Raw genomic sequence first — 20,590 nt, 5'->3', positions numbered from 1 at the left:
CTCATTCAAACATGCTGCGATTAAGGGCTGAAACACTACTAACTTTGGGCTTTCCAACCCGTACTCAGCACAGACGTTCCTGTCTCTTGGTCATGGTGTTCCATGTATGCCACACCGATCTGATCTGTCATTCTGTTTGACCGTCTCTCGGTCAACTTTGCACAGCCTGCATCTCGCTTCTGGTCTGATTTGGCAGACCTCGGCCTCTTTAGCTCTCATGACTGTTTTGCTCACAGTCTGTTCTTTTGCTACAGAGATTTGCGTCTCCATGCTGTGTCTCAGACCAGCCTTTTCTAGTCTGATAGCGCTTCTTGATAGCAGCCACTTCTTCAGTCTGTTGGTTGTACATGCAGAGAACTACTGGGTTTTTGCTGCCTGAGTTTTTTTTTACTTTGTCTTGATATTCTTCTGGATCTTTATCGTTTCATCCTTTGAGAGTGGCTCTGACACTCACTTGTCCCTGATCTCCTTCCTCTTAATGTACAGTCTCCAGGCATTGTGAGGAGCATCCACTGAAAAGTGAATTTTATTATTCCACACTCATACACCCCACTTTGCTATATCTGCTATCATCAGCTGAAAGTCAGTAGACTGCAACTGTACACTTAATTCTTCATCAAACTTTAATGAAAACAAGCAGTCAACAAGCAATTGGAACTCTTTTTTTGAGCAACAAAAGTCAGTTGTTGTTGCACGAAATGTCCCAAAGAAAATCAGCAGAAAACTTAGAGCAAATGTTTCTGTAGCTTTTATTCATGATTTGGTTAAACAGTCATAACATACAGTAATCCCATTTAGAGTGATATGCTGATTTAATAATTCAATATAGAGTTAAACATCATTTTTTGTAGACGCGGCGTCCATTTTCCCTGTCGGTTACACCGCTCTGAATTAAAAATAAGAAGAAATGAATTCATGAAAAATTTTACTTATGCCAATCTTTGACAGTAATGGTAGCTGTCTCAGTTCAACTAAAAAACTAATTAGATATGAGTTAAACTTACAAGAAATCCTTTCATTCTGTAGATTTTGGCAAAAGGCGACTCTTCCACACAACCCAGAACATGGCAAGGTGCATCCATGTGTGGAAAACCCTCCACTACCTGCAGCAGAAAGAGACACACATCAGGAAGAACACTGAGGAGGAGCAGTAAATGTTATAAAGAAGTGAGAGGTGCCACCATACAAATGCTTACATTGTCCAACGTGTCTGAAAATGTGTCCAGATCTCTCTTCCCTCCCGGACTCAGGCCAAACGACCAGTGCTGACAGGTGACCTGCAGCAACATGCTCCCCACCAGCAGCGGCCACAGTGCCCACGTTTTTACAGCCATTCTGAGTTTTGGACCACACATATAATCATGTTAATGATTTTTTCCTTCTTCTACAAGCCCACATGTTGTCATACTTCTCAGCACTAGACCGTATAAAATGATTTTCTTTTCACCTTTTGTTCATAAGCCAGGGGACTTCTCCAACAGGCTCCGCCGTGCTTTGTGAATCCCTCTGCACACTATGCTTTATATAAGCCTGTGCTGCTTTGTTTCCTCCACCACTTCACCACAGGGGGTCACAAAGTGGCATTAAGCAACGCTGAGCATTGCCGGCAACCCGCAGAGGTGTTTAAAAGATTACACTCGGGGTGTGATTTTTTGCTGTTCCATTAAAGTAACAAGTGACACGCTTTTCCACAAACATTAAGATATCTTCAGCCACTCCCAGGTGGGCTTTCTGCTTTTATCATACATTTTGGACGTACATTCATTCTTAAATGAAACACAAAAGATGGAAGACTTTTCTTCTTCATAGCAGTTTATTTTTAACAGTCATTTACGGAAACATATTTCCATGTTTGAGTGCATTAATCAGAGACAGCTACACCACTCCCTGCTTTTTAAACAGAAATCAGCATCTGCCTCATATTGCATTCAGTGAGATGTAGTAAAATAAATAACCATAGCTCTTTCATTGATTTTCACACTCGAGTTGAAATACACAATTTGATTGCCTTCATCATTCATTCTCGCAGGCTGGGTACCTACTATTGAACTGAGTGAATAGTATTGCATCGGAGCAGCTTTGAGCTACCGCCAGAGAGACTTCACCAGTCGATAAGGAACACATCTCCTCACACATGCAAACGGACACCGTCTCATAAAAACTGAGGTGAGATTCTTTACAAAACAACAGACAACACCCAACTGCTCTTTTTTGGGGGGGGGGGGGGGTTTCGGAAGCACAGGATGTGATTTATACAAGAGTACATACGAAAAGCACCAAACATTTTTGGTGAATGGGTATACCGCGCAACACATTAACATACACATGTGCAAATAACTTCAAAGCATGATTAAGTGATCTACTCGGGTGAGTAAGCTTTAACAGCACGAGCACATGAAAATGACTTTTCTGTTAAAGCGCATCGAGCTGGTTTATCTTCTCCTAACTGGAATATGAGGAATAATGAATGTCATATATCATTTTTTCAATAAGCCATGGAACATTCAAATGCATGCAACTGTGGGTCACTTACACACTGGATGAATAAATAGAGGTAGATTCACAGAACACATTTTAAAGAAGGAAAGAAGAAACCTTGCAGCTCTACACAATGTATTGCATACTCAAGCTGTGTTTAGAGCTTGCCTTAGCATAGTTTTACAGTGCACTAACAGCACTTCCAGCCTCTCAGACTGTGCTATTGTACTGTATGGCTTTGGCTTGCATCGCTTATTAAATCCAGCAAAATTAAGTTACATACTTAAAGAGGCATATATTGTTTATGGACACAGTAAATGATAAAGTAACCCCTTCTATTTCTGCTACTGCAGCACTCAGTGAAGCTCAGCTTTACTGATCGTCAGTAATCAGATTTGAACTCCTATTAACATGTCAAGTAAATATAAATTATGCAAAACATAACATGAGCTTAAACACTGGACTACATCCAGACACATTAACAAACACGATGAACATTACTTTGTTTTGGTGAATAATGCAGCTGGACATTTAAAAAACAAACACTGACAACCCTCGATAAACTCTAGTGCAAGATATTTAAATATTTTGGTGAAATTCAAGGGAAGTGCACGCAGTTACCTCCACAGCACACAGGAAGAAAAGAAAGAGTGAAAGATGGACTAAGTTGAGTGACAGGCTGAAAGAAAAGCCAGAAAGATGCCAGCTGGAGTCGAAGGTGTGTGCAGTGAGTTATCTGACACTCTGTGACATGTGCAGAGGGGTCAGCATCTCTTCAAAAATGGCTCCTTTCACATTTGACCCTCTCAGGTTGGCTTCTTGTAGATCACAGCCAGACAAGTCGCAGTTCTGCAAAAGGTGACAAAATCAATGAAAATTAAAAGCCTAACTTATTGGTCATCACCTTTTCCTTTCAGCTTCTGTCCTATGGCGTACATCCATCAGCCACAACAATATGGCGAGTAACAGTGAAGTGAAAAACATTGATTATCTTGTTACAATGGCGCCCGTCAGTAGATGGGATATATAAGACAACAAGTAAACAGTTAGTCCTTGAAGCTGATGTGCTGTAAGCCGAAAAATGGGCATGTGTGAGGAGTTATGGGTATTTGACAAGGGCCAAATTGTTATGACTACAACCGGGTCATAACATCTCCACATATGCAGCTGTGGCATGTTCCAACATCTGCAATGATCAGGACCCACAAAAAGAAGTCAAAGGGAGGAAAATCAGTGAAGTGCTGACAGGGTCAGTCAGGCTAAATGAAAAGATTCACACTGAAAGGCGTCAGAACACACTATGAAACAAAGTTTGCTGTTTATGGGACAGAGTGAACAGAGACAGGCTGGGGTGCTCATGCTGATCAAAAGCGCCCATAATGACATCAGCCCATGGCCATGGAGCAGTGGAAAAAGGTCGTCTGATCTGATGAATCCCACTTTCTTGAACATCATGTGACTAGCACAGTAACTGTGTGTTAAACGCTTGGGAAAGATGTGGCACCAGTATGCACTATGCAAAGAAGACAAGCCAGTGTGATGCTTCTGCAGAGACGCCTCAGGTCCTGCCATGCATGTGGATATTACCTGATGCATACCACCTGTCTAAACAAGTACAACCCTTCATAAAAATCTAATTCCCTGATGGCAGTGGTGTCTTCTGCTAAGGTAATGCACCTGTCGCACTGCATAAATTGTTTCTGCGCAGTAGTTTAATAGCAATAATCGAACCGAGCGTCTGTGGAATGTGCTGGACAACAAGTTCAGGGAGACCCCACCTTCTAACCTTCTGACACCTACGTAATATTAGGAAAAAGGTCATAATGTTGTAGTCCTGTTACTTTTTACAAGATTCAAACAACTTGTATAAACCACCAGCAGATGTAATGAAACAATTGTCATCATAAAATGATGATATGATAAGATCTTGATGAGCTTTAGCATTATTTAAAGTATAATAAATAATATAATAAATATAATAATATAATAAATAGCTTATAGAGGGACAGAAAATTACATTTTGGATTTGTTTCACTACTTTTTTTCATTAACTGAAAAGTGCTCACAACCCAGCCTGCCATCTGAGTCAACATCAACAACTGTTTTTACGGATAATCCCGTCTGATAGGTTTAATTTACCTCGAGATCCGTCCCTGCTAAAGTGGCCCCCCGCAGGTTACAGTTCTTCAGCTTTGCATTTTTGAGAGTGGCCACACGCAGATTGATACCGGTCATTTGGCTTCCTTCCATGTCGACTCCTTTGAGGTTTGCACCTGATTAAAAAAAGATGACGTGAGTTGGCAAACGTGGGACGATGTGTTCTTTGATTAAGAAGTTAGACAGAGTACCTTCCAGATTGGCCTTCAGTCCGGATGGATCTTCAAAGTTGCATCCTTTCAGAGAAGCCCCCTCAGCGTTGGAACAGAGCATCTTCACTCCTTGTAAGTTAGCACCCTTCAAACGACAATACAAAGATCATAAGAGCTGAGAATATTCTTGTTTACACTGAGCTATAAGTCTCAAGTCTGTGGATTCAAGTTTTCTGCTTTTTCTTATTTCTTTTAATGAGTTAACTACATGTCAAAAAGCCAAATGATTTTCTACACTAAACTAAAGGGAGCAGTACCTTAAAAGTGAATACAAATCAAGTCTGTTGCTCGCCAGTGGAAAGACCAGCAATGAAAAAGATTATCAACAAGATGATGACAGGATTATGACCCACTGTGAGACCATAATGTTCTTCTGAGAGGATTCTTCATTCGCTACGTGTTTGCTAGTGCTGTGAATGAGTGTTTACACCTACATCCAGGTTGGCTCCAGAGAGGTCAGCCCGCTCCAGATTGGAGCAGCACAGATTAGCGTGTGACAGATTGCAGCGGCTCAGATTAGCCATCTTGAAATTGATATAGCGCAGATCAAGCCGGGACATATCAGCACCACTGAAATTAAGCCCCTGAGAAAAGTAAGCACGACAGCATCAAATAATTTATCAACTTGACAGCGTTATGCGATGGGGTCCAATTGAAACATTTTAAACTCGCTCTACCTGACAGCGGAGCTCTGACTTGGTGGGCGTTGCCAAAAGAAAACGAACAAACTCCTTGCGGGAAATGGGAGAGTGGTCCTCAGGTGGCTGCGAGTTCTGTTACAAAAGCAAGAACTTGTGAGTCAAAACAAATTCAATGGAAAGATCCCATTATACAACAGCACATTTCATACCACCTTGATTGCTACTTCCAGCTGTTCGGCCAGCTGCTCAACTCCAAAGAACCGAGCCTCCTCAAGGACCCCTGAACGACATTTAGTACGATGATATAATTCCCCTCCTTGTCTAAAAAAACACTTCAACATTTAGGACTTATTTGAAAAGCTCACCTCTTATATTTATGCCTTCATTGAAAATAAGCTGACCGTGTCTCAGGTAGTTGAGAATAGGCTCAAAGTATTCAGGGCTGCGGTCGATTAGATAAGCCCCATGCTCATCCTGCTTGTTTCCCCACACATCTGCAGTGAACACAGACAAAACCCCTTCAAAAACGTCTGCCATTAAACACAACTTGAACATTTACTGATCAGCTAGTTCCTGGCACCTTTCTCACGGAACATATGAGCAAGCATACTCTCCGGCTCCTTGCTGACCAAAGTGCTCCTGATCAGAGAACAGACACATTCAACGGATAAATATACAAGTATGGACTATAATATAGAAGTTTTGTGTAATGTGCTTACTGGAGACTAGTGGAAAACATTAATTACACCACAGATACCTGGTGGTGGTGAAGAGACGCCCACCGATATTGAGGGTTAGCCAGTCAGTGTGTGCTCCATCAGATGTAACCTTGGCTTCATTCTGTGGGTCTGTGTTTAAACAGAAATAAGAGTGGCTGAAACCGTGTGGACACTTTGACAGGAAATAAAACTTCTGCAGCAGTTGCAGAAAACACTCACCAATAAATGGATCTCCTTCTGACACATACAGCACATCGTCATCGCTGTTACAATCACAAATGGTCACAAAATGAGGAGATACATTCATAACGCTGAAACAACATAGGTTATTGTTGCCTAAAGTGAGCTTACCGGATTAAAGTGATGTCATCTATGAGACCACCCTTTCCATTGTATAAACAGGAGGCTTTGATTCCCAACTTATTGCTTGCTACGGATAGTAAGTCAGACAAGGTCCCATAAACTGCTACAACCTAAAAACAAAAGAAAAAAATCAATGGGTTAAAGCGTAAACCAGAATGAGTCACTCCAATGTAATGTAAAATGATCAGCAGTCAGCTGAGAAAGGCGAAGTTGAGCTGTTTAGTGTAAAAAAAATATACAATACTATAAAGGCTAATGTTAACCTCTACTTCACATTTCTACAGATATTACGAACTAGTGTTTATTATCCATCATCATAGACCTACTGCAGTTTGTTCAGTGGAAAAAGCCAGTCATTCTGCGGCCCATTCTCCCACACTGAACAGCCTGACTTTTTACCCACCTTGCCATTTTTAGATGTCCCGTTAACAAATAAGGTAACTCTTCTCATTCTTTACTCGCTTTGGTTCTAGGTAATTTCATATAAATACAGTAATAACGTTATACTAGCCAGTTAGCTAATAGCTCCACGAAACAAATGAAGCTGGCCAACTAACTGCATCAGACAACAACACGAGACAAACGATGCCTTCAGAACAATCCGGAAAAAGTAATATTAAGAGTTGTTTTTTTCTTCTTCTTCTTTTTTTTAGCAAATGGAGCTGAAAGCCTAACAATGAATTTACAACCAAGTCAAAACTGTGCTTGAAGTTTTGAAGTTTTAGTTCAGCTAGATTTTCTTATATAATAGGAGTGAATTATCAACAAATATAGTAAAAATTACAGTTTACAATGTAAGAGGAGAATTGATGATAACATAAATATTAGCATTTAATAGCACAGAAAATAATGTAGTTGCTTTTTTACATTAAATAAACAGCTTGAACCGTCGTATACTCACAAGCCTTCAATTCAAGGAGATTAGCAAATAAAGTGACAATTTCGAACAGCACATGAAGACTGCTTTCTGCATACAACTCTCCAATTGGTCAAAGACATCTACGTAAACACGTTTCGTGCGTCGAGCCGTTTGGATACTGCTGCTAACATTAGCTGTTCAGAAGTGACTTTTATAATAAAAACAGCTGCATTTGGCGCCGTTACCGCGTGAACCTTTGTTTAAATATGAAACATCTGCTTCTTATTGGGTTAAAGATAAACTCGCCGTTTAGCTTTCAGATTAGAGCTTGTTTGGTACGAAGGTTGTCATAATGAAACAAAGTTGTTAGTTGCTTACGTTTTTCTTTCATTTAAAAATTAGTGTTTAAGCTCAGATTTTAAGTCACGTGGAACTTTTTTATTCAACTTTTTTTTTTTGCTCCCATTTAATGCCATGTCTGAAAAACACCATTGCTCGTGTTGCTCCAATCCAGTCTCATCTCCCAGTGTACACCAGACTCTAAATGAAATGGATTTTGAACGAGGTTTGCATTTGTGTGTCTGGCATGTGGCGTCGGTGTCAGTGTATGGTAACAATAGACTTATGCAACATACTAGTAGTTGTCAATGTAGTACAGTGTCGCATTGTGTGTCGTCCTCCTGTGCAGGTATCTGGTCTGCTGCAATGGATGGGGACTTGGACAGAGTAAAGTCTCTTGTCCAGAAGGGGACAGACCCAAACCTGAGAGACTCTGCTGGATACACAGCTCTGGTAAGTTTGCTTAGAAGATGTTTGGCTGCACCTATGACTGTGCTTATTTTTCCAAACTTCCCATTCCTTATTTTTGTGTTTTGTCTCAGCATTATGGAAGTCGCAGCGGTCATCTTGCTGTATGCACCTTTCTGCTTGAGAAAGGTGCATGCGCATCACCTCAGACACCAGGTGGGGCCACGCCACTCCATCGTGCAGCTTACTGCGGTCATCTAGATGTCGTTAGACTCCTTCTGCAAAACAGAGCAGATCCAACGCTCTGTGACGATGATGGCGCTTCTCCTTTACATAAGGTACAAAACTGCCTGCAGTAGCTTAAAACTATTGCAATGCAATAGTTTAATGATCGTTTAATCGGTGCCTTTTTTTATTTTTCTACTAAATCTTAAGCAGGCTGCAGAACGGGGTCATAAAGACATGTGTCAGCTGCTTCTTGAGGACTGTCCCATTCTCTGCAGTCAGGGTAACAAGAGGCTCCAGCTCCCCTACCAGCTGGCGCAGCAGGCAGACCTGCAGGAGCTCTTAAAACCACCTCCATGATGACAGATCCACACAATCAGGGGCATGCTGTGATTTCTGATTCCACAAAGGAACCACTGATTGTAACATACTGAACAGGACAGCACTTTTACAGCTTCAAATGATTGACAAGATCCTGTTTTTGATCTATACTTATCTGTTTTTTAAAACATTGCTCCTCTCACGCTTTAGCAGCCGTAAAACCTGCCGAATGACACCACAGTTCTTCATCTGTTACTGTTAAATTTGTCAAATTCCATTTGACAATTCTGGAGGCAATTTCTAAATTTTTTTTTGTTGTCACTGATCATGACTTTTAAGGGGAAAAAAACTGTGGATCAGTCTTAAAATGACCAAGAGGACGGTTGCAGGTCAAGGTTTTATTCCTGAGAAGGGATGAAGAAAGAAACAAATGTGACTGATCAAGTTAACACTTGTGTTGGGGACTAAATCTGCAGATAATGTTGTGTAGGTGTGCCAAACCTTTGTCTGAATAGGTGGTATTAAACTGATGTACAAATTGCCAAAATGATCACTGGAGCAGAGTGAATCAACAATGTCGGGTTCAGACAAACAGGGTTTAAAAGGCTTTTTTGATTGATTGATAATTACTGCATTTGAAGCATTGGGGGGTAAATTAAGAAAAAAATAAAAGGTTCTTGTGGTTGAAACTTTTAGACCACACAATAGCCGTAAGAGAGCTGTGCTGTGTTAAACCACTGCTGTTGCACACACCCACGCTGTTGTGTATTAAGTTTTCCATTTTCAAACCACAAGAAATCTTTTAGGCGTTTATGTTGGAGCACTAACAGGAAACGTAGCAGACTTTCTGAAGTGCTTTTCCTGTATTTACATGATGGATATGTTTATGACAAGCAAATGTTCATTGTGTCAAGAAGGAAAGACATGAGCACGTTCTTGGAGAAGCAACTGTTGCTGCCCATCAATCTGGGAAGACTTTTAAGGCCATTTGCAAACTATTTGGAGTCCATCATTCTATAATGAGAAAGATTATCCACACGTAAAATACCCTGTGGCACAATATAATGCTGATTACGTGATTCATAATATATAAATGTACCTGCATGTTGTTCATTTGAATACCTGTTCAGAAACTCAGATAGAAATAATTGAGTTAATGATAATAAACAGCTGATTGTCATAATGATCAGCTGGATGCTGTGTTGAAATGTACAGTTTTTGACAGTTGAATTATACTAGCTCATTTAAAACGAACAACCTTAACAGAGACATTTTAAAGTTACTAACTTACAGTTACTTTGATCTGATATACAAAGACTTTTTAAATGATCTTTTATTCCTTTGCTGTTTCAACTGAATTTTGTTTGACTGTAAAGCACTTTAATCAGCGTTTGTCTGTAAAATGTCCTTTTGAATTTATTTGACCTTGACATTGCTTTTCCCAGGACTGCGGTATTGGACACAATGAGAATGTCTGTAATTCAGTGAATGAAAAGGAGCCTTACAAAATGTTGCATACAAGTTTCTTCCCTTGTCCACCTGAACTTAGATCGTTAAAATATTGTCAGATTTGTTGGTGAGTTACAGAGGGAATCAGAGTAGCCGGTTGTTCCCTAAACAGCAAACCCTACTGTGATGACTTAACGTTCACTCTCTGCACCTTTTATTATCAGCTCCACCATGGATTAACCACGGTTAAACTGCATTTCTCACTGTTTTTTAAAATCTTTTAGATCATTACATGAATAAATATTATGATAATCATAAATAAACCTCAGATTAAAGCAAAAGAGACCTATAGTCATTACATTAAGCAGCAAAGTGGATGACATTACAGCCAAACATTCAGATGACATTACAGACCACAAACATTTTATCATATTATGAAATCAGAAATACTGTATCTTTAATTGCATTTACTAGCCCATGTAAAATAATCTTGTGATAAAATTTAAGCATCTCGAACATCTACAGTGCATTTACGGGAAGATTATTTTTCTTTATTTCATCTATCAGCATACATATGAACACCTGACATTATTTTACAACAGTTACAACACTGCAGATGTCAGACATCTTGCAGAAGCTAAGTCAGAATCAGGCAGTGTGCACTGTCAGCATACATCTAAGACATAAACAAGGCAGTACAGCATATCCTCCCCAGGAAACTTTAGCTATGGTTACTGTTAGTTTATATCGCTCCTCATACTTTCATCAATATTCTATAAGCAGATGATAAATGAAATGGAAAACCACAAACCTTTTTCGTGAATCGCTGTGTATCAAAATATTTCTGAATAATCACCTGCTGATGAAATATCGGCATTTTCCATTATCAAATAGTTTCCTGGGGTATATCCACCCTAGGTTTTTTTAAGGTTTCACATTAATTCTTGAACCATAAAAATTGTTTTAACCTATTATTCTAACTGGTATTGATAAAAAAGTTATTTTTTCTAAAGTTACATTCATTTATATAAGGTTATAAAACAGAATATTTTATCAGCCCCTAAGGGGAAATTTTGCTTTTGCAGTGATTTTAGAGTAAGAGTCAGAAAAAAAAAGATACATGATGTGCTTCAGTTTATGTAAGTTACAGCTGAATAAGCCACAGTGGCCTCGATAACAGGCCTTTTACAATACATTGCCTATTAAGTAAGATGTTTCCACCTCCCTAAAACAAACAAGACAAACCATTATGAAAACCAGCTTAAAGTAGCATACAGCAGTATGGCTGTGTTCAAGAGGCGTTGTTAGAATCTTGAAACACTCAGTGTTTAGCTGAGCCCAGAAATCTTTGGATTTTAATATTACAAATGTATAATTTTCAGGCCACCCAAGAGTACAATAAATTTAAGATGGGTTGCACCAGTTTCCAAGCTGCCTTTTACAATATGAAATCAAAATTAAGAAGTGTAATCTGATTTTGAACCTTTTTACCTTGAACCGTTTTTATTGTTTGCACCAAGAAGAAATTAGAGCCTCGACATGGATGACAGTCATATGCTCAGTTGTATGTTATTACATTTTGTTTTTAACTGACCAACTCACATCTCAGTGTTTCTTCTCCTGTAAGAAGGGCTGCTTTTGATCTATGATTGTATTAAGTCTGTGTCTTATCCCTCTGATACCTTCATCTTCTCCACCTGTCCAGATTTTACGGCGTCCTGTCTGTCTATTGCACTCTTCATCTCCTCTGTGCTCTATTTCCTGGATTAAGAATAAGTTTAGCTATCAAACTAATGCATGGATTTAAAAAAAACGTCTGGATCTTTTGTGTTGAAGTATGCATTTTATGGATGCAGCATGGGGTTCCACAGCCCCCAAATGCCCCTCCACACTGTCAGAGATGCAGGCTTTTGAACTGAGCGCTGATAACAAGAACTTAATTCAAATTTCTGGGTTATAGGCAGGGGGATGGAGGAAGAATAAGAAGAGGATGAATTTAGGCAACTGAATCTCTGGCAGTAGGGGGCGCTATTGTCTTACAGGAGAGAAAAAATGTTTCATGAGCACCATGTGAATTTGATGGCAGCGATTGCAGAGTGACCTCATTCAATCCTCCTAGCACACTGATGGAAAACTTAACGATGTAACTGTTGTGAAGAAAGAAAGGCATTAGTGTAACTGTTACAGCTGACAGTGAGACATTATCACTCCACGTTAAACACTGAAGCAGATGCTAAACTTTCCTTTTAAGTGACTGAAAATTGTTACATTGATGTTGACAGTTTTTTTATCTTTTATTTTGGTGAATTAGCTCATACTCCATAAGCTTCCATTAACATTTTGCCTCTGCATCAGATTTTAATAGATTCAACAAAGAAAAATGTTCATATAGTGAATATATTTTTTACAAAGAGAAATCTGATGCTTTCTTTTGTCTTTTGTCCTGCCACTTTCACTAAAGTGGCTTGTCACAACAAGTATGACTATGTAGCTTGAAACCTCTTTAGCCCATCTTCTTTAACACAATTTCATATTTACTTTATCAACTGAAATAGATCAACTCTGCATGTTCCATAGAAAACACAAACATGCACATGCATGAGGCAGATACTTCTTCTCACAGCCCTTTGATTTGCAGAGCAGTTAGGCTCTTCTTCTGTCTTCCCTCAGTCCACATGAATACGAACCTACGACAGAAACCTCTCACAGCAGTCTGAGGAACTTTCATTGGGTCCACTGGTGGGTGGTGTTTCCAAACTACCTTCAAACCACATTCATGCTGTGACTGGAGGGGTGCCAGGCCGCATCTGGAGCTCATTGCAGCTGACGCCACACAGCACAAGGAGATGGGGTGTTGGGGGTAGATGGCGTGGGGTATTTAAGCCAAGAGAGCTGTTTATGCTCAGTTACAAGTTCCTCTTCCCACACAGCTGAGGTACTGTAACTAGGATCACTGATTGCCCTGTGTCAGTGAAAGCAGGGGTTTCTTGAGAGTTTTTTTTTTTTTTTAAATATCTGTCTTCTAAATCATACAAAACAAAGGCACGTAAAGCTATTTGACTTTAACAGGTCATTTTGACTGACACACTAACCACCAGACCTGCCCACAGCACCCTCTAATTGTCCCTTTGCCAGCTTCTATGAAACATAATCAAAGCTGATGTTTCAGATCTGCGAGCAGTGAGGTAATGAAAACCCTCTGTGTCGCTCTGTAAAACTTGAGGAATGTTCAGGGGCCTCATCCGTTATTGATAATTTTTCATGAGCTGTGTTGAATTTGAGAGGTTTTCTTTTTTTTCTTTTTGTTTTACTCCATTATGTGGAAACAATCAAAAAGGACCTTTTTCCACACTTTTTTTTTTACTCAGTCTCTTTGAAGCAACTGTGCAACCTGACTCAGTTTTGTTAAAACAAAGGTTACGGTAAGAGATCTAGATGGATAAGATGTGATTTTTATGTCTGGCTTAGAGAGCTTAAAGTAATGTGAGGACTTGGGAAGGACTCCACAAGATGAGGAATTTAGACTGCAGCTCTATTTAGCGAGATTTATTTGGAAAGCAATGAAACTTCCTGGCCCTGGAACCCACTTCCACCATAATGAGCCCAAGTTAAACCAGGACTGGATGTTATTTTCTTCAGAAATAGACGGTGGTCTGTATGCCATGCTTGTATGGAAGATTTGAAGTCAGTGCTCGTTTTTTTTTTTTTTAAACAATACTTTCGTCTGCTTGAGGATAATGAGAACAGCTTGCCTTATGTGTGTACTTGGACAGACTGAGAATTATGTTCAAGCTATAAAATTAGTAGCTTCTGTGGCTACCAAAGGAGTAACAAATAAACACTCAAAAAATATTGTCCTCATTTGTGCCAAATATCCATTTTCTCTATGTTGGTTTTATTTTTGCCTCCTGTTTTTACTGATGAAATGGTCCTCTGGTCCTTATCTTTCCTGAGTTCACCTGCACAAAACTAATGCCATTCCCTAATGTCCCAGCTGCCCTGGCAGAGCCGGACCTGTCTGCGCTCCCCTGAAGTAATCAGGTAAATGGCTGGCAGATGGGCACATGTTGAGACACGGAGTACCAGACTCTGGAATGGAGAACAGTTCCACGTTGTCTGTTCTGCGCTAGTGAGATTCTGGCCGAGGGGGCGTGTGTAATCAAATATATGGGAGCTGCTTCTCAGAGACGCTGCATAATCTAATTTAGGTCCACTCCCACTTCAAAGAAGCATATCGTGTGCTGGTTGATGTGGTGTTTGCAGATCTTACGAGCCAGTTTTCCAGGTCAGCGGGTGATGGGATCCATGAGACCAGAAGCTCTCCCATCCAATCCGCACGGTGTCTATGGGAAATGCCAGAGTTATCAGATGATCCAGCCAAACACAAACAAGATCGTACGATACATGTCTGTTAGCTTTAGCTTCAGTTCTTTTTCAAAACCATATTATAGATCTTACCGTTTTCCTTTTTTTATTTAATACACACGTCTTGGACTAAACTGCAACTCACACATCTGGACGATATCAAAACATCCCTAAAATTTCCCGTAATAGCATTATTGTGCGTATATCTGATGGGGAAAGTGTTTTTTTTTTCTCTCCAGACTCCAGAATGTATAGTTGAGTTCCTTTTTATTGATTATTAAGATGCAATCTTCTTAAAAGCATTGTCCAAGAAACAACATAAGTTGTTTCATATGAGTTGGAAGACAATTAATGAGGCTTTTGTGGCCATACATCTTGGCCCCTTCATAGTAGACTGTTTAAAATCACATAATGAATCATCAGGCACATCTGCAAAGGAGCTCTGCAGAACCACTTGATGTACTTGTTATGTGCACATGAACAGCATGCTGGAAGTGCACATAACAAGTACATCAAGTGGTTCTGCAGGTTCTGTTATCAGCTCAATCCTAAAGAAAAAAAACATTTGATTACTGATTATTTTTGTTAAATTATTGTCCTTAAGCACACCAAACAACGCTCATAGGCTCTGAAAACTAAACTGCCAGATCATTAAAGTCTTTACTTAATATTTATCAAACAGAACATTCACATTCGATGTTCAAAATCAGCAGGAGCCGTGTGTAAAGAAGAATGATTATGGATGTTCTTTTTGCTTCCAGGCTGATTCTTCTATTCATTTATTTTCCCTACACCTGGGATAAGATATCTAAAGTTTTGCCAACTGAACCTCTGGGAATGCACCATTGACACATTATTGTTTGTTTTTACGCCAGATACATGAAACATTAATATGCATGAAGCCGTCCAAAAGCCGTACATCATATTTTCAGGGTAGCTTAGCCTATTAAGAGGAGCCAAGTGTCCCCATGTGCACACCATGGTGAAAGGCTGCTCTTCTGTGAAGACTCTATATTTACTCTTACTTCCTGTAGACCAAATGTGGTCCTGTGCACCACAGCATGCACAAGAGAGAAACTTCAAATATGCAAATAAAAAAACTTATCTAAAACTATAGAAAATGGAATACAGTAAGGTAAAAAACAATTGAACAAATTGTATCTTGTGTGCTCAGCGTAAAAAATTTGCTTCCTGGCTAGTATTTTTTACAAATGCCCCATAAAACGAAAAAAAAAAAGCATTTATACGACGAAATAAAAACTACAAAGTGAACCCCAGACACACCTAGTAGCTTTTCTTGTGTGTGCTTGGCATCAATATTTGGTTGCAGAACATTTGGAAGCAATATTTCTTGTTGTAATTTCTAAGTTTCTTGGATATGTCCACTGGTTGTTTCTGCCACTCTTCCAAATGTGTTCAAGCTCTTTGTTAAAAACACCTCTCCAGCCCCTCTTTTAGCCTGTTGGATGTGTGACCTTTGCATCACATTTTCTTACACATGGTAGCATAGGGCTGGTTTTATAATTAGTTTTATACATTCAGTTAATACGGTAACCCTTGAAATCATTTAAGCATCCAAAAGCTGACACTTAGTCTTAACAGGCTGATATTCAGTCACAGTTTCTGACAAATTAGCCTTTTTAAAAAAAAACAAACAAACAAATATGTGAGTGAGAGCAGCTTTACGGGGAATTTAGCTGTATTGATATACACGCACTATTTTCCAAAAAAAGATGCAAAAACATCTCAACCATATTTTAACATAGGTATATGTGTTTTTTTATTTCAAAGAGTTCTTCTCTGCTCTTGATTCCTCTTTTTTTACAAATGTCATTCCAGTAGGACTGAAGGTTTTCGCAAAAACATTTGTACCTTTCTCTCAGCACAGGTTTCCTCCTTGGCCGACACAAATAGATCCCTACTTGTTGCACTGTGCAGAGCAAGCTGGAGCCACCAATCCAGATTGTTCATAGATGTCTTGTGCGGTGTTTATCTCAGCCTTGGAAAACTTCCCTTACTTTTCCTCACAACATCTAGCCCTGGAAGACTCTCAACAGTTTTCATCATTGTGAAAAAGAAAGTGGAAACAACTGAACCCTTTTTTGGAATCAAACCCTTTTTCATTAGTTAAGTTTGGAACTAAGTTTGGAAAACGAAGCACAGGTGAAACCTTTTTATGTTTTGTTTGAAGAGTTAAAGACCATAATTATGTAACATTTTTACATTTAATTGCTTCTCATGAAATACTTTTTTTGGTCATTGTTCTATAAATATAGTGAAAATATTGGTTCATTATCCAATTTCCTTACTCACAGCTCAGGGGTGCAAATCATTTTGTCCAGAACTGTAATAGTATGAGCCACATGGGGCAGTTGTTGTTTCTTAATACCTTGAGAGCACTTTGCCTGTAATACTTTAATACTCTTTCTGATGTCACTTTAAATGCAGGCATTCAGTAACTTTAATTTGACAGAAAGACAATGATACATTTTTTGCAGTGAAGGATTTTGACTCCACTGATATTCACAACTTTCCATGTAAAAGTAAAACATCAAGGGAAAAACATTCTTCGATGGAATATACTGTACCAGATTTACTTATGCATCACCAGCTCTGGAGCTAAGAGGCATACAAGAGCCTTCGAGTTTTACAAAAATCATTTAGTCTAGATTCCCAGTTACATTCAGACCTCAAGGACAGGACATGGTTTGAGCAAAACAAGTGATAATCAGTCACAACTAAGGCTGAGGAGTTGGCACCTCATTCATTAAGAATTCCACAAGAATAGTAAACAGCAAAATAGTCACAATGGTGGTGACAATGCTTCCATTCAGCGTGAATGACTATGAGGAACGCAACACCAAGCTGCACGTGTAATTGAACAAGATGGTTACGCTGATGAACTAAGACTCATAGGGGCACGCCGTTCCTCTGTCAGCAGGTGCCCAGCACACACTAGTCCATTCATATGCGCATTCCTGTCTCTCTGCTCGCCGCTCAGCAGGTTCCTCCCGGCTACTCAGGACAGGGGCTGACACACACAAAGGGTCTTCAATCTGCCTCAGACAACAGCCAGCATAAAGGCCCGGAAAACCACAACAGCATTATGTCAAAGAGCTGGCTGGGGGTGGTGAGCAAAGCTTGGGGGGCCCTGTGTAGAACAGGGGCACTGCTGATGGATGGATGAGGGCTGGACATAGGCAGCATCGTGGAAGGCCGAGCTAAGGATTTTGTCCATAAAGGAGGATATTTGTACTTACTCAGTAACAATGGAATGCAAACACAGAGAGCAAGCACAATAAAACACCACATTGGGGCGATGAAAAAGCTGCGAGGGAAATCATCATGCAAAGCAATGATATTGTTCACTCTGAGGATTGCATGACTGTATTTGTTCTCATGCTGATGTGTGGCTTAGCCTGCCTTCAGTTTGCTTTTGCATAAGGTATTCCTGTCTTTACCAGTGTCCGGCACATTTCCTTACTCTGAAAGGAGACGAGGAGCGACCAGAAATGCCCCACCTCATCTTGAAACAGATTCTGTTTAGCTTTAGCTTTTGTCAGCTGCATCTAAGCAAAGGCTCAACTGACTTTAAAACTTACAATGTCCTGGCCTTACATCAGATAATGACTCATTTACATTTTGTCCTCCTTTGTAGATTACCTGTGAATATTTGAGCTATTCATCACAGGTTAAAAAAAGATCCACACTGTGTAATTATTAATGTAAAAAATTAACCTTATGCTTTCACTTTACAGCCTTTTTGTCCAGTCTTGTCAGTTAGTGCCGCTATAATGTGCGTAACTTGGGCTACCACGGCATGTGCACATCACAGAGGCAGGTTAATGATTAAAAGGGATTTTTTTTATTAGCTCCAAATAAAAGTTTGCAGCTTTCATTCTCTAACATAGAGAAGTGAACCATTGTAGGAATATAAAAAAAATGTATCTCATGCACTGCTAAAAGCAACCAAAAGCTTTTATCTTATCTTATTTTATCTTTCGTCTCATCTGCTTTGCACAGATTTTTCCACCCTGAGCTGCCTCTGCCTCAGTTTCTGATATATCACTCATCTCCTATCGTCATTGAAAAACAATAAGCAACCAAATGCATAAACATTCCCCATATGTTGTGAATTCTGCCAAGGCTTTCATGTTCTGCCTAAACCTCTTTTTATCATTACCAGCTTTATGCACATCTCAGGGAAAATCTTTGACACACACCAACACACACTAAAGGAAATGTCTATAATGACTCCAAACTGCTGCTGCATCAAAGATCTTCTAAGTCGTATTCTGGTGTTGAGACTGTCAGATGTGGCTGATTGCTGCACATGCTTGTCTAACTCTCACTGTTAGTTACCCTAATAAACATGCCTGTTTTTCTCTCTGGTATGTATGCGGTTGTCAGATTCACACTCCATCTGCTGTGTAGTTGGCAACTCCCTTTCAGGCTGAGGATTTAGAGGCGCTATGTTGTAGAATAGTTAAAACATTGGGAAATGTCTGTATTTGCCTTCTTTCAGAACCTTCAGGAGAAGCTTCTCATACATGTATGTTAAATGACAACAACCAGCAGGGATTTGGTCAGCACAGATCAGTTTCTCTAAAGAAATCCATGCTCTGGTCTTCTCTGGGTGGAGACATGCAGATATCCTGGAAAGCTCATAATAATGACAAGACTTGAGGAATCACTTTATCCAAAGAAAAGTCCACCAAGTTACTAAGTGTAAAATCACACAGCTTAACACAGGTTAAGCAAAGCTCTGCTGATTGACTGTTTACAGCAGCCTCATATTTGCAATAGAAATTAAAGTAATTTAGATCCATACTCTTATTATTGACTAATCAATCTTTTTTTAAAGTGGTACCACAGAACAAAAACCTGAAAATAAGGCCTAGATTATATGTAGTTTATCAACAGAAAAAGGTCCATCTGTAGTCTGGTAGACACTGTATGACAAACCCCCTCCTGTTGCCTCAACATAACCTTTTCCTAAACCTAACCGGATGTCTTCAGGTGAAGCTAGCATAGCGTGTAGCTCTATACGCACACAGATAGTTGCTTGATTTAGTCTGAGATTCATGTTCTGGTATCTGCTAATGTAGCCCAGAAGTGACAACTAGTGCTAAAGTCCATTAAATTAAACTTTGAATCATAACACTAGAGACAACAAAAGAAGCGCTATGATATGACATTCAAAAATTATATCTAAAAGTGGTGTGTGTGTGTGAATATTTTCCTTTTTCTGAATGGTTGAGATTAAAGAATATATTCAAATCTCAATTCACTATTAACTCATCCATTTGAGGTTTATCAAGGCCGTTTACTGCAATCCTATGCACTTCCTGTTGTTGTTAAAGGTTCTGTTGTTGTGATCTCCTCACACACTTTTAGGTCATCATCTAAAAAAATGGTCATATAGGCAAAGTATCGGCAAAGAGCGTCCGATGTCATCATCCTCCTGTGTTGACTGATAGAAGCTCGGTTGAGGTTGGAGTTACAATCAATACAACAAAACACCAATGTTGGCTCTTTATTTAAGGAAAGGAATAAAACACTACAGCTTCTTGACATTTACTGTATAAACAACTCTATAGAAATATCTGATCTCCTTGAAAGCAAAGCAAATATTAAAGTTAGATCAAGTGTCAATGTCCTTAATGTTACATTGAGAAAAAAAAAAGGCTAACACATGTTGGAGCACAAATCTTTCCATTCTTTATTCTAACCATAAAGCTGGGCTTCACATGTCTGCAGCTTCAGTTGTCAGTCATTCGTCAACTGTGACGGAGAATCAAAGACCATATGAGGTCTTCAGATATGAAATATGTGTTTGATCAGGCAGAGCAAACTTTGCGTTTGTGCTGAGCTGGCAGACTTTTGAAATTCTGCCAATTCTTTAGGCCAAAACCATAAAGCCTTTTTCCCCCCTCTTTGTTTATTAAAAATAGTGGCCTTGAACAGGAAGTTGATGAAAGTGTTTGCTCTCTGTGAGAAAACTATTTCTCATGCATGTTTGTTAAAAAGTAAACTCAGTCATATTATTGGCCA

General features: G+C 39.4%; 3 protein-coding genes across 5 annotated transcripts; 1 reads left to right on the top strand and 2 right to left on the bottom strand.

The window, feature by feature from the left end:
- Positions 1-752: 752 nt before the first annotated feature.
- On the bottom strand, positions 753-1,515 carry LOC140309200 (progonadoliberin-1-like). The gene is made up of 4 exons (XM_072387026.1): positions 1,448-1,515; positions 1,197-1,335; positions 1,005-1,103; positions 753-886 (listed from the first exon to the last, which is right to left on the bottom strand). Exons 1-4 carry the CDS (start codon positions 1,456-1,458, stop codon positions 839-841), a joined length of 297 nt encoding a protein of 98 aa, XP_072243127.1. The 5' UTR covers positions 1,459-1,515; the 3' UTR covers positions 753-838.
- Positions 1,516-1,794: 279 nt separating this feature from the next.
- On the bottom strand, positions 1,795-7,147 carry kctd9a (potassium channel tetramerization domain containing 9a). The gene is made up of 12 exons (XM_072388388.1): positions 6,974-7,147; positions 6,559-6,680; positions 6,427-6,470; positions 6,246-6,336; positions 6,069-6,127; positions 5,854-5,982; positions 5,701-5,768; positions 5,525-5,620; positions 5,282-5,431; positions 4,827-4,932; positions 4,618-4,751; positions 1,795-3,327 (listed from the first exon to the last, which is right to left on the bottom strand). Exons 1-12 carry the CDS (start codon positions 7,019-7,021, stop codon positions 3,211-3,213), a joined length of 1,164 nt encoding a protein of 387 aa, XP_072244489.1. The 5' UTR covers positions 7,022-7,147; the 3' UTR covers positions 1,795-3,210.
- Positions 7,148-7,591: 444 nt separating this feature from the next.
- On the top strand, positions 7,592-10,235 carry ankrd39 (ankyrin repeat domain 39). Of its 3 annotated transcripts, XM_072387025.1 has the most exons (4): positions 7,592-7,994; positions 8,118-8,221; positions 8,311-8,514; positions 8,615-10,235. In XM_072387025.1, the coding sequence occupies exons 1-4, from the start codon at positions 7,904-7,906 to the stop codon at positions 8,759-8,761; spliced, it is 546 nt and encodes a 181-aa protein (XP_072243126.1). In that variant the 5' UTR covers positions 7,592-7,903; the 3' UTR covers positions 8,762-10,235. The 3 variants fall into 3 exon arrangements, with proteins under 3 accessions (XP_072243126.1, XP_072243125.1, XP_072243124.1); XM_072387024.1 differs by having other exon boundaries at positions 7,592-8,221; XM_072387023.1 differs by having other exon boundaries at positions 7,592-8,221; positions 8,612-10,235.
- The last annotated feature ends 10,355 nt before the right edge of the window (positions 10,236-20,590 follow it).

This window comes from Leuresthes tenuis, unplaced genomic scaffold (assembly GCF_036924035.1).
Source record: "Leuresthes tenuis unplaced genomic scaffold, fLeuTen1.0.hap1 SCAF_6, whole genome shotgun sequence".
Lineage (NCBI taxonomy): Eukaryota > Metazoa > Chordata > Actinopteri > Atheriniformes > Atherinopsidae > Leuresthes > Leuresthes tenuis.
Note: the sequence above shows the minus strand (reverse complement) of the source record. Positions and strands in the feature narration are given on the sequence as shown.